Genomic DNA, 12,867 nt, shown 5'->3' with positions numbered 1-12,867 from the left:
GAGGAGGAACTTCTTTAGTCAGAGGGTAGTTAATCTGTGGAACTCATTGCTACTGAGGGGTGTGGAGGCCAAGTCAGCGAATATTTTTAAGGCAGAGATGGACAAATTCTTGATTAGAACGGGTGTCAAGGGCTATAGGGAGAAGGCAGGAAAATGGGATTAGGAGGCTGAGATCAGGTATGATTGAATGGCCGAGTGGACTCAATGGGCTGATTGACCTAATTCTACTCCTATGACTTGTGAACTGGGTAGAATCATATATTGGACCTCAAGAATTGCCACGTTTGGGACCAACAATGATGGCAAAAGTTTAAGCCTTGGTACAATTTACTGCCTCCACTAGCCTTTCATGTAGTGTGGTTCAAACCCACACCAGCCTAAACCAACTGGCAGAAGAATGCAACAAACTCCTCTCAACTTAATGAAAGACTGCAGGATTGTTAAATGTAATCCAAGTTCCTGCTGCAATGTTCTGTTTTAAGCCTACACAGTAGATTCCAGGAAAACGTTCTCACTTACCACAGATGGCATATTCTTTGAACCAGGTGGGATGAGAACCCTGAGGTCAGGTTTTCGGTTGTTCATTCCCAAATTCATAGGAGGGGGCGACTTGGTTTGCATGTTCTTGTTCATGCTGCCAGGTGAGACCAGCAGACCTGGCGAATTGCGGGGATTTCCATACCCATTTCCTGTTGCATAAAACCAAACAGATATTCAGTGTACAACAAAAAAAAAAACGAACCCAAATGAAATATTAGTGTCTAATATATCTGAAGAACTCATTGCTACAGAGGATTGTGGAGGCCAAGTCAGTGGGTATTTTTAAGGCAAAGATAGACAAATTCTTGATTAGAACGGGTGTCAAGGGCTATAGGGAGAAGGCAGGAAGAAGGGTGTCGACCCAAACGTTTGCCTATTTCCTTCGCTCCATAGATGCTGCTCCACTCGCTGAGTTTCTCCAGCATTTTTGTCTACCTTTGTAGTTAGTGTCTGATATATAATTGGAGAAATGCAAGAAATATGTACATCAAAATTAATAACCACATACACACCATGACTTTTCTGAATTTCTACAAGTTCGACAATTTCTAAAACTTTGGAATGCTTTATGGAAACATTTCAATGGGGTATACCAATGAAATTGCATTCTTCTCTCTGTATAATTCATATCGGAACACAATTTGTAATACCAGAACAGTTATTTATGGTTTTACTCACAAAACAGAAACAAAATGAGGGCATTCGATCCAATTTGTGATCCCAGCTACAAAGACAGATGTGTACAGCAATTCGTTCTTCCCCCGCACAATTAAAGCATGGAATAATCTCCACCCTACTATATAGAAACATAGAAATTAGGTGCAGGAGTAGGCCATTCGGCCCTTCGAGCCTGCACCGCCATTCAATATGATCATGGCTGATCATCCAACTCAGTATCCCGTACCTGCCTTCTCTCCATACCCCCTGATCCCCTTAGCCACAAGGGCCACATCTAACTCCCTCTTAAATATAGCCAATGAAGTGGCCTCAACTACCCTCTGTGGCAGAGAGTTCCAGAGATTCACCACTCTCTGCGTGGAAAAAAGTTCTTCTCATCTCGGTTTTAAAGGATTTCCCCTTTATCCTTAAGCTGTGACCCCTTGTCCTGGACTTCCCCACTATAGGTACCCAACCAGATGCAACTACATTTAAAGTAGCCCTTTCTTCCCAATAACCCTTTCTGGCTTAAGCCCTCCCTTCACCACCTCCAGTTTAAATTCCATTTGGAATATTTTGGAGGACCAAGAACCAAGAACCAATTAATGACCACCTTCCCATGAATTTGCCTTTATAATTAAAGTGAGTTAACCAAGTTCCTCATTTCTGAATGTGAATAGTTAAATTGAAACAAGGACCAATAAAGACTTCCAGAGCAAGTAATGTGGACAAATTACAGCCAACTGTACCAGGGGAACGGAATTAAATCATCAACCTGGTGGAAAAACAGGCACATTAATGATTATTTCTATTAGTTGTGCAACACCTCTGCACCGTTCTACCTTCTGGAGCCCTTAACCTCAAAGCTAGTAGCTGCTTTATTAATAGTAAGTGAAAGGAAGTGATCTCAATGATCTCTGCTGGATTAGCTGGCTTGATAAAGTACATCAGTACAGGTGTGAAAGCAGCAACTACACCACTTATGATCAACATGAAAGAAAAACGCAGAAATCCATCTAAAACCTAAAAACTGGATTTGTATTTTGTAGTTATTTGGTTGAATATCAACGATGACTACAGAAAGAACGACCATATCAAACAATCCACTGCACTTACATAGAAAATAGGTGCAGGAGTAGACCATTCGGCCCTTCGAGTCTGCACCACCATTCAATATGATCATGGCTGATCATCCAACTCAGTATCCTGTACCTGCCTTCTCTCCAGAATAATGAAAGGCATAGAGTGGATGTGGAAAGGATGTTTCCACATCCCCCCTGATCCCTTTAGCCACAAGGGCCACGCCTAACTACCTCTGAAATATAGCCAATGAACTGGCCTCTGTGGCAGAGAATTCCACAGATTCACCACTCTCTGTGTTTGGATGTGTTGGTTTAGATTAACATGATCAATTTACCTAATTCGACAAAGGTTTTTCAAAAACCCAAACTTGGCCAGTTTGGAACTTCATTAGTCCCTTTTGAAAGGATTCTCAAGACAGTTCATTCACTTCAAACGCACAAAGATGCCACAAATGGTGAGGCGGGCACTGGTGGAGGTTCATTATGGACAAGTTGATGGTAAAAAAAATTAATTTGTATGGGTATACATTCCCTGAAAGTAAGCTGAAGGAAATGAGATGAATATAAAAACGTGCCGGTTTGAATATATAATTCCCTGAAAGTGAAAAGGACTGAAGTCATAGAAAGGGAAATGACACTTGAAACAAAAAGACAGAACTTGCTGCAGTAACTCAGCAGATCAGGCAGCATCTCTGGTGAACATGGATCAGGACCTTTGTCATCTATCCATGTTCTCCAGAGATGTTGCCAGACTCACTGAGTTAATCCAGCACTTTGCGTCTTTTTTTGTAAACCACCATCTGCAGTTCCTGTTTCGACAAAATAACAATTTGAGTTTCTTGAAGAGGGGCGATGAGTAGGACTGCACAGATGAAATTATTAATTTGCACGAGGCACAGTTTAGACTGTGTGTTGAGTAAAAGTTCAGGTCCTGATCATGACAATTATATCACAGAGAAACAAAGCATATGGTACTAACTTATCGGGATCATTCAGAGAGCAGCTCATGGTATGAGGAAGGACTTGGGGAACGATGTTTATTTTCAACAAAGTAGAAAAAGTGCATTGGAAAAAAATGAGACCAAGGGCTTTGTTAGTTAATGAAGTATTTTCTCTGGATTATGCAGTCAACTTAAATTGTCATATGGACTGAAAAGATACCTGTATGATAACTTAATGTATGCTGAACATTGGAAGGCCATAGAATGTTGTGTTGCTAGGCCCCTCAGTCCACGCGACTGTGCCAAACATGATGCCAAAATAAACAAGATGAACTTTGTTAGTCAAGTAACATCTAAGGTAGAACTTTAATTGATATTACAGTTATCACATTCCCAATCTCAACAGGCCTGGATAGAGTGGATGTTTCCACTAGTGGTAGAGTCTAGGACCAGAGGTCATAGCCTCAGAATTAAAGGACATTCCTTTAGGAAGGAGATGAGGAGTGAAAGCATAGTGGATCTCTAGAATTCTTTGCCACAGAAGTCTGTGGAGGCCAAGTCAATGGATATTTTTAAGGCAGAGATAGATAGGTTCTGGATTTGTACAGGTGTCGGGTTATGGGGAGAAGGGTTAGGAGGGAGAGATAAATCAGCCATGATTAAATAGCAGGGCCGAATGACCTCTATCTGCTCCTATCAATTATGAACAGGAACATCCTTGTGTATATTGTAATGCATTCCCCTCCATATAAATGACACACAGAAGTTGTTTGCTATGTGGAATGACAATTGAGGACACTTTTGCAAGAATGGTTTAAAAATGACAGATTCTAATTTTGAAACAAATATTAATTTTAGAGCAGTTGTTTTAGATGCTGTTAAGCTGGAAAGGGTGCAGAGAAGATTTGCTGGAAGTTGCCAGGACTTGAAGGCCCGCGTTGTAGGGAGAGGTTGAGCAGGCGAAGGCGTTTTCCTTGGAGTGCAGGAGGATGAGGGGTGATCTTATAGGGGTGTATAACATAATGAGAGAAATAGATCGGGTAAATGCACAGTATTTTACCCAGAGTAGGTGAATCAAGAACTAGTGGACACGAGTTAAGGTGAGAGAGGAAAGATTTAATAGGAATCTGAGGAGCAAGCGTGGTGGGTGTATAGAGCGAGCTGTCGGATAAATAGTTGAGCCAAGTACTATCACAACATTTAAGAAAACATTTGTACAGGTACATGGATGGGATAGGTTTAGAGGGATATGGGCCAAACGTTGGCAGGTGGGACTAGTGTAGATGGGGCATGTTGATCAGTGAGGGCAAGTTGAGCTGAAGGGCCTGTTTCCACGATGTTTGACTCTTTGACTAGTACACCCATTCCTTCTCTCCAGAGATGCTGCCTGGCCCGCTGAGTTAAGGGCCTGTCCCACCTGCATGCGATTGCGTACGTTTGGCGCGACCAAACGGAAGTGGAGTTCACGCGAAGTTCGCGCGTGACATCATTTGCGTCATGCTGACCAATCAGCTGGGCAGGAGGCAGGCCGACTGAATTTGGGCGTCGCACAGCGTCGGGCGGTGACCTCATCACGCAACACCACGTCGGGTGGTGACGTCATCGCGCAACGACACGCGCTAGGCTACGCCGTCAAGACGCTGCATCAGACGTCAAGACGCTGCGTACGACCGCTATGCGCCTGTGTGCCGACAGGCCGTTGGCGCGCTAAATTTTCAGACACTGCAGGAATTTCGGAGCCCCGTGCGATGTCGGGACCAGCCCCGCACAACTCCATACGCCTCCGCGCTTTTAAGTGACACCGACCCTGTGTGGCCTGTACGCCTCAAGCGACCACGAGGTCGCATAATTTGCAAGCCAAGGTCGCGTAAGTGGGACAGGCCCTTTACTCCAGCTTTTTGTTTCTATCTTCAGGTTAAACTCGCATCTGCAGTTCCTTCTCACACAAGTCATTTGCAAATCATAATCATACCATGAGGCACAACAGGCACACAGTCCGCTCCTCTATCTGCACCCCCCAGCTACACATAGTTCTAGTTGTCTCAGCTTCAATACACATACATAATGTTATCTAAGATGATAGCTGGGTTATGACATTATGCAGATTAGGTGAACCCTCAGTGTGAAATACACCTGGTGTGACTGACTGTTGTCTTTTTATCTGCCCAAATAGTATCTCAATCGAACTATTCTAAAAAATATATTAACCGGACATATAGAGACACCAACTAATGTTACTTTGCATACAAAGTTTCCTTCTGCACTTTCAGGAATCATTTTATTACGACTCCAACATTTATTAAATGAATATTTCTGCGTTCAGCGACACAATTGGAGACCATTCTGTCTTAACATAACATTATTCAGAAAGAACATAATTCCTGCAAAAAATTAAAAGAAAATAAATGAAAAATGCATGCATGTGGTTGTTTACAAATAATCTTTTTTTTTGGTTTTTGCATAATACCAAGTCTGCACACCGCATCCTTTAACTTGGTTTGAGGGCTGGTGCCACTCCTCATTATAATCCACGAAGCAGACTATCCAGTTAGGCCAAGGAACAGAGCCCGTTCCAAAGCTTTTAACAGAGTTTTATATTTTCCTCCTCAACCAGTCTGAAATTATAATTGCTCATGAAGATTACTATCTCATGATGCATCTATGAGCTGAGTTTGTGACTCATTACCCATTATAAAGGGTAAAAATTATATATCCAAACTAAAGATACTTCCGGCTAATATATTATATGTTCTATGTTTCTATAGCTCTTCTATGTTTCTGTAGCTCTAGGGGCTACTGGAGTCAAGGGATATGGGGAGAAGGCAGGCACGGGTTATTAATAGGGGACGATCAGCCATGATCACAATGAATGGCGGTGCTGCCTCGAAGGGCTGAATGGCCTCCTCCTGCACCTATTTTCTATGTCTATGTTTCTATTACAAGATCAGCACAATTTTACACAATTATAGCTCAAAGATGCATTTCCTACACATGAATCTTGTTTTTCAGTTTACTACTAGATTTTAACATTGAATTTATTTTTGATTTAACCATTTCACATTTAATTTAACAATTTAACACAAGATTTTAATATTTGAAGATTGATTATGATGAAAGTTAGCTATGAAATTTTGGAAGAAAATATGTTGTGAAGATAGGTTGCGAATGCAGAATCTCTGATGTGAAATTGGGGAATAATTGCAAATCTCACTATGAAATCACTACAGATGGCCACAGTGGCACAGCGGTAGAGTCACTGCCTTACAGTGCCGGAGACCCGTGTTCGATCGTAACTACGGGTGCTGTCTGTACGGAGTTTGTACGTTCTCCCCGTGACTGCGTGGGTTTTCTCTGAGATCTTCGGATTCCTCCCACATTCCAAAGACGTACAGTTATGTAGGTTATTTGGCTTGGTGTATGTGTAAATTGTCCCTAGTGTGTGTAGGATAGTGTTAATGTGCTGGTCGGTGCGGACTCGGTGGGCTGAAGGGCCTGTTTCCGCGCTGTATCTCTAAACTAAACCAATAAGTCCATTCACTACCACTGCCAAATAGTTGACTTAGATTACTTTGTCTGAACAAACAAAATGACACATGGAAACTGAAGACCTTCCTTCAACAATTGTTGTTGGAACTGCCAGAAGAAGAGCGCAATGTATCAATTTTGTAATTTTGAATTAAAATCAGTAATCAAATGCTGCAGATGTTGGATATCTGAAATAAAAACTAAAAAGCTGGAAATAATCAGCAGTTCAGGCAGCCTCTCTAAATGTTAACGTTTCAAGTCGACCTAGTTGGAAAGCCAGCTTGCTTTAAATTGCAGGGAGGTGGAAACAAAGGGAATCAGATAGGAAAAACTGAATGAAAGAATAATATGAGAGAGAGATACAGGGGAGAGAGATACACACACTCGGGGAGAGAGAGGGCGAGGGAGGGAGAGAGAGGGGAGAGGGGGGGGAGAGGGGAGAGGGGGGAGAGGGGGGAGAGGGGGGAGAGAGGGGGAGTGAGAGAGGAGCAGATACATGGAACTAGATGGTGGAAAAATACTGGAATTGTGAGATAATCGATTGCAGCAGTTACTGGAAAGAACAGATCAGACACCGTCTGTAGATGGAGAAATCCCAAGCCCTTCAGGACTCAACATTGAAGTGAACAATATCAGATAATTGACCTTTAATTTGTCTCAGAACAGCAACGTTAAATTAGTATTTTTCTTTCTTCAACATGCAGCCTGACATGATGAATTGTTCTCATCTTTCATGGTCTTATTTCGGAAGTAGGCTCGCAACAAAAGCTTTGCATTGTACCTTGGTACACGTGACAATAAACTAAACTGAAACCGACATGCTGGTTTCCCAATAGACCCAATTGTAAATGGAGCTAAACTGGAAAAGTAATCAGTTTTAACATAGAATATAGAACAGTACATCAAAGGACAGGCCCTTCAGCCCACAATGACTGTAACATCTAAGGCTCAGCCCTTTCATTGACATTGCAGTTCCTAAGTTAGTAAAGGAAAAAAAAAGTGAAGGTTCTTTCTATTCACAATTTGTGTGTGTCTGTACACATTTGAGAATGATTGGAACCAGGGTGAACGCAGTCACAGAGTGACAGCATGAGATTTGGCTGTGATGTATGATTGAATAGCCTGCTAAAGACAGTCTGTCAAGCCTCATATATGACGGATGATGAGTAGTTGGCTGAAATAGCAAGATAAAGTGGCACCAGTGGGAACCCTATTCCAGTAAGGAATTGAACCCATCAGCAAAAGAAAACTGGCGGAGAAAAACCTGAAGTGAAACAAAAGAATCGCAAACACAAGATGGACAGCAAATCCTTGATTGGGTACTGCAGAAAAATTGAAGTGGTGCTTTAGCAGAAGTTATACAGTTTGCTTCAAAAGTCTATGGTTGTACAAAGAAAACCTCTATATTGAGGAAAACTATTTAGTAAGACATTGAGTTTCAACTACTCCCTCATTCTTAGATTCTTAGTTGCACAAAGATCACAGGCATTATACATCCTATATACTGCAGTTGGCTACTAATTTAAAAATGCCGTTTCGGCAAAGTATAGAGTACTGAATTTAGTCGAAACCAACAAACTGTATTTATGGTTATAAATGCAATGAATTACAAGAATGAATTTCACTTCAGTATAAATTAGTAGACTTGAAGTTTATGGTGATTAAAAAAAGGCATTATGTGTAAAATATTAATCAGGAAATACAGGGTGTGGTCTACACAAATATATAGTTTGCAACTTTGCATAAAGGAAACAAAGATCTCAGACCACACAGCAATAAATGAAGAATTCAATTAAGTAAAAGTAACAGTAATATATCCATATTAAAAAAAGGTGTTTAAAAGGAATTTCTTGTTAATATTTTTGTTATCGTTATTTTTATGCCGTTAAAGGAACAGTATAGTTGAAATTTTGTTGGCTATATTTACTTAATCCAAGTCTCTTCGCCCTAGTTAAGTCATGTTCCTCAATAGGACCAACATGACACAAATAAGCCTTTAGAGTACAGATTGTTTCTTAAAAAACCTAACAGATGTTGGATTAACTATATGTGTACTTACAATTTATACATCATTACAAATGACAATATTCATTTGTGTTATTTATGAACCATTTATGATCATGTGTAATACAATGTAAAATCCTAATAACAGTACCACAGTTGCAAAGAGTCCTTTATTCAAGTGGGATTGCATTATTTTTGCAAGAATAAAGTGAAATGTGGTGGGAAAATGGTCCCAATAAAACAATGAATAGTTTGCTTTAGAAAGCTATTTTGGAAATGGGTAATAATCCGACAACAAATGCAAATAAATTATATTCAGACACAGAGAACCAACTGTAGTGTGGCTTATTTAGAGTCCGGACACATCTATATAACTTGGGAGGAATAGTAATGAAGACGACACACGCTACGTCAGACCCGAGTGTATCCCAGATGTCCAGAATGACCAAGGCAAAGATCTAGGGGTTTGACGGTTCCTTGTCCTTACAATAAAAAAATGCATTTAGCAATGAAACATTCAGATTTAGTAAAGGATAGGAACAAAGATATTGATGGAATTTTACAGATATTGAGAGAAACGAAGACACTTTTCAGACACAACACAGCGTACAGTTTTGGTCTCCAAATCTGAGAAAAGACATTCTTGCCATAGAGGGAGTACAGAGAAGGTTCACCAGACTGATTCCTGGGCTGTCAGGACTATAATATGAAGAAAGACAGGATAGACTCGTCTTGTACTCGCTAGAATTTAGAAGATTGAGGGGGGATCTTATAGAAACTTACAAAATTCTTAAGGGGTTGTTCTTAAGTCCTGCACCTATTTTCTATGTTTCTATGTTTCTAACTCTTTGAAGGTATAAATTGATATGAATGTTTTTATTTGATATTGCAGGATCTTTGGCTTTATGTGCCACTGAAGAGTGGCACATAATATAAATATAGAACAATACAGCACAGGTACAGGCCCATCGGCCCACTATGTCTGTGCCGAACATGATGTCAATGTAAACTAATTTCCTCTGTTTGCATATGATGTGCAGACCTCCATTCCCTGCAAAGCCACGTGCCTATCTAAAAGCCTTTTAAATGTCACTATTACATCCACTTTTATCACCACCACGCAAATTGTTCCAGGCACCCACTAGACTCTGTGTAAAAAAAACTCTCCCCGCATATCTCTTTTACAATTTGCCCCTCTCACATATATAGCGATATAGCTAAGGTCATAAGTGATTGGAGCAGAATTAGGCCATTTAGCCTATCAAGTCTGCTCCGCCATTCAATCATGGCTGATCTATCTCTCCCTCCTAACCCCATTCTCCTGCCTTCTCCCCCTAGTCCTTGACATTTCAATCCTGGGTAAAAGGTTCTGCCTCGTAATTTTATATACTTCGATCAAATCTCCTGTCAGCCTCCTAGGTTCCAGGAAAAACAATCCAAGTCTGTCCGGCCTCTCCTTATAGTTGCTACCCTCTAATCTAAACAGCATGCTGGTGAACCACCTCTGCACTCACGCCAACGTCTCCACATCCTTCCTGGAATGGGGTGACCAGAACTGCACATAATTCTCCGAATGAGACCTAACCAAAGTCCTATAAAGTTGCAGCATGACTTACTGACACTTTTATACTTAATGCCCCAAACAACGAGGGTAAGCAAAACCATATGGCTTCTTTGCCACTCTATTTGTGTTGCTCCTTTCAGGGACTTGGATGTTGTTACTTCTATATATCAATGTTGTTAAGGGTCTTGCCATTACTACATATTTTCCCCTTACATTTTGCTTCCGAAAGTGCAACACCTCGCAGTTGTTCAGATTAAAATCCATCTGCCATTTCTCCGACTATTTCTGTAACGTTTTATAACCCACTGTATATTTTGACAGCCTTCCTTGGTGTCACCTGCAAACCTATTAACCATCCCGTCTACATTTACATCTAAATCATTTATGTATTCCACAAATAACAGGTCCCAACACAGATTCCTGCAGAACTCCACTGGTTGTAGGCCTAAAACAGATAATTACAAATTAATTGTTATTTCCCAGGTGGAAGATCATTTCAATTTTGAGTAAGGCCTTATTAAAGGTGCAGAGGAGAATTACTTCAAGTGGAGAGACTAGAAAAACTGATAATGGTTTTAATAGAGTGAATAAGGAAAAACATTCTATTGAATCTTTCCGAACGTTGAGTGCGAAGTCCAAGTTCAGAAGACACGTGTTCTCGGGATCTACTGCAACAATCCATTTACTACTGTACAAATAAAATGTTCAATTTCAGATAGAACTGCAGATGCTGGAAAAATCAAAGGTAGACAAAAATGCTGGAGAAACTCAGCGGGTGAGGCAGCATCTATGGAAGCGAAGGAAGAGGTGACGTTCCGGGTTGAGACCCTTCTTCAGACTGATGTGGGAGTGGTGGTGGAAAGAAGAAAGGAAGAGGTGGACACAGTGGGCTGTGGGAGAGCTGGGAAGGGGAGGGGAAGGAGGGAGAAAGCAAGGACTACCTGAAATTGGAGAAGTCAATGTTCATACCGCTGGGGTGTAAACTACCCAAGCAAAATATGAGATGCTGCTCCTCCAATTTGCGGTGGGACTCACTCTGGCCATGAAGGAGGCCCAGGACAGAAAGGTCGGATTTGCAATGGGAGGGGGAGTTGGTGCTGAGCCACCGGGAGATCAGGTTGGTTAATGCGAACTGAGCGGAGGTGATGTGGTAGTGAAGGAAGTATTTGGCACACTTGTCTTCATCAGTCAGTGTACTGAGTACAAGAGTTACAATGTCATATTGCAGCTGTATCAGGCATTGGTAAAGCCACGTTTGAAGTACTGTGGTTGGAGTACAGTCTAATTGTGGTGCTAAAGAAAGGGTGTTATTAAATTGGGAAGGGTGAAAAAATCGGTTTGCAAAGATGTTATTGTATCTGGAAGCCTTGAGTAATAGTGGCTCGACAGGCTGAATCACTTTTCCACAGAGCATAAAGTGAATAGCTACAGCCTTTTCTCTAAAATAGGAGAGTATAGGTAAGGTGAGAGGAAAAAGATTTAATAGGGACCTGAAGATACATTTTTCCACAAAAATAGTGGTGCATGCATGGTACGAGCTGCCAGAGGAAATGGTATATGCAGATACAACTGTGACTTTTAAAAGATACTTGGACAGGTTCATTGATAGATGAGGGTAAGAGGGACACACGAACAGGCGCAATTGCGCTCTGTTAGGGTTAGGCATCTTGGTTGCCATGGGTGAATCGGGCCAAAAGGCTTGTTTCTGTGCAATGTCAGACTTTCATCTCAACAAGAACAGCTTCACCCCATCAGTCATCATGCTCTTGAATCGCACTGCACAGCCTGAACCACAACCCTACCTCAGCGACAATTCTCTACGGACTTTGTTTTGATTGCACTACATACTTCAGATTGTACTATTGTGGTCTGGTGACCTGGTATTACTGATAATGTGTTGCATTATCGGTTATCGTTATGTTCTTGCATTAATGGGCCTCTAAAGCTGCAGTGAGTAAGAGTTTAATTGTTCTGTTGCCGGTGCAGTTGACAATTAAACACTTTTGGCACTTTAAAGTTCAAAGGAATTTAACTTTCATTCTATAATAATTAAAAAAAAATTGTTTGTCTCTCTAATCTTGAGAGATCAAGCGGTGGAACACCATTTACATTACTCTCCATAGTGTTTGGGACAAAGACCCGTCATTTATTTATTTGTCTCTATACTCCACAATTGAGATTTAGAAACATAGAAAATAGGTGCAGGAGGAGGCCATTTGGCCCTTCGAGCCAGCACCGCCATTCAATGTGATCATGGTTGATCGTCCTCAATCAATAACCCGTGCCTGCCTTCTCCCGATGTCCCATGATTCCACTAGCCCCGAGAGCTCTATCCAACTCTCTCTTAAATCCATCCAGTGATTTGGCCTCCACTGCCCTCTGTGGCAGGGAATTCCACAAATTCACAACTCTCTGGGTGAAAAAGAGTTTTCTCACCTCAGTCTTAAAAGGCCTCCCCTTTGTGTCCCCTGGTTCTGGACTCGCTCAATTTTGGGAACATTTTTACTGCATCTAGCTTGTCCAGTCCTTTATAATTTTTATATGTTTCTATAAG

The 12,867-nt window shown here is 41.2% G+C and overlaps 1 protein-coding gene across 10 annotated transcripts in view; it reads right to left on the bottom strand.

Moving 5' to 3' along the window:
- The window catches only part of LOC129695914 (myocyte-specific enhancer factor 2C), a 209,609-nt gene that overhangs the window by 17,300 nt on the left and 179,442 nt on the right, over positions 1–12,867 (bottom strand). For all 10 annotated transcript variants that reach the window (XM_055633367.1, XM_055633368.1, XM_055633375.1 and 7 more), the window contains one exon: positions 520–689. In XM_055633367.1, the coding sequence (XP_055489342.1) occupies positions 520–689 (170 nt within the window). The remainder of the gene's footprint in view (positions 1–519; positions 690–12,867) is intronic.

This window comes from Leucoraja erinacea, chromosome 3 (genome assembly GCF_028641065.1).
Source record: "Leucoraja erinacea ecotype New England chromosome 3, Leri_hhj_1, whole genome shotgun sequence".
NCBI classification, from domain to species: Eukaryota; Metazoa; Chordata; class Chondrichthyes; order Rajiformes; family Rajidae; genus Leucoraja; species Leucoraja erinaceus.
This window is presented reverse-complemented; position numbering and strand designations above follow the sequence as displayed.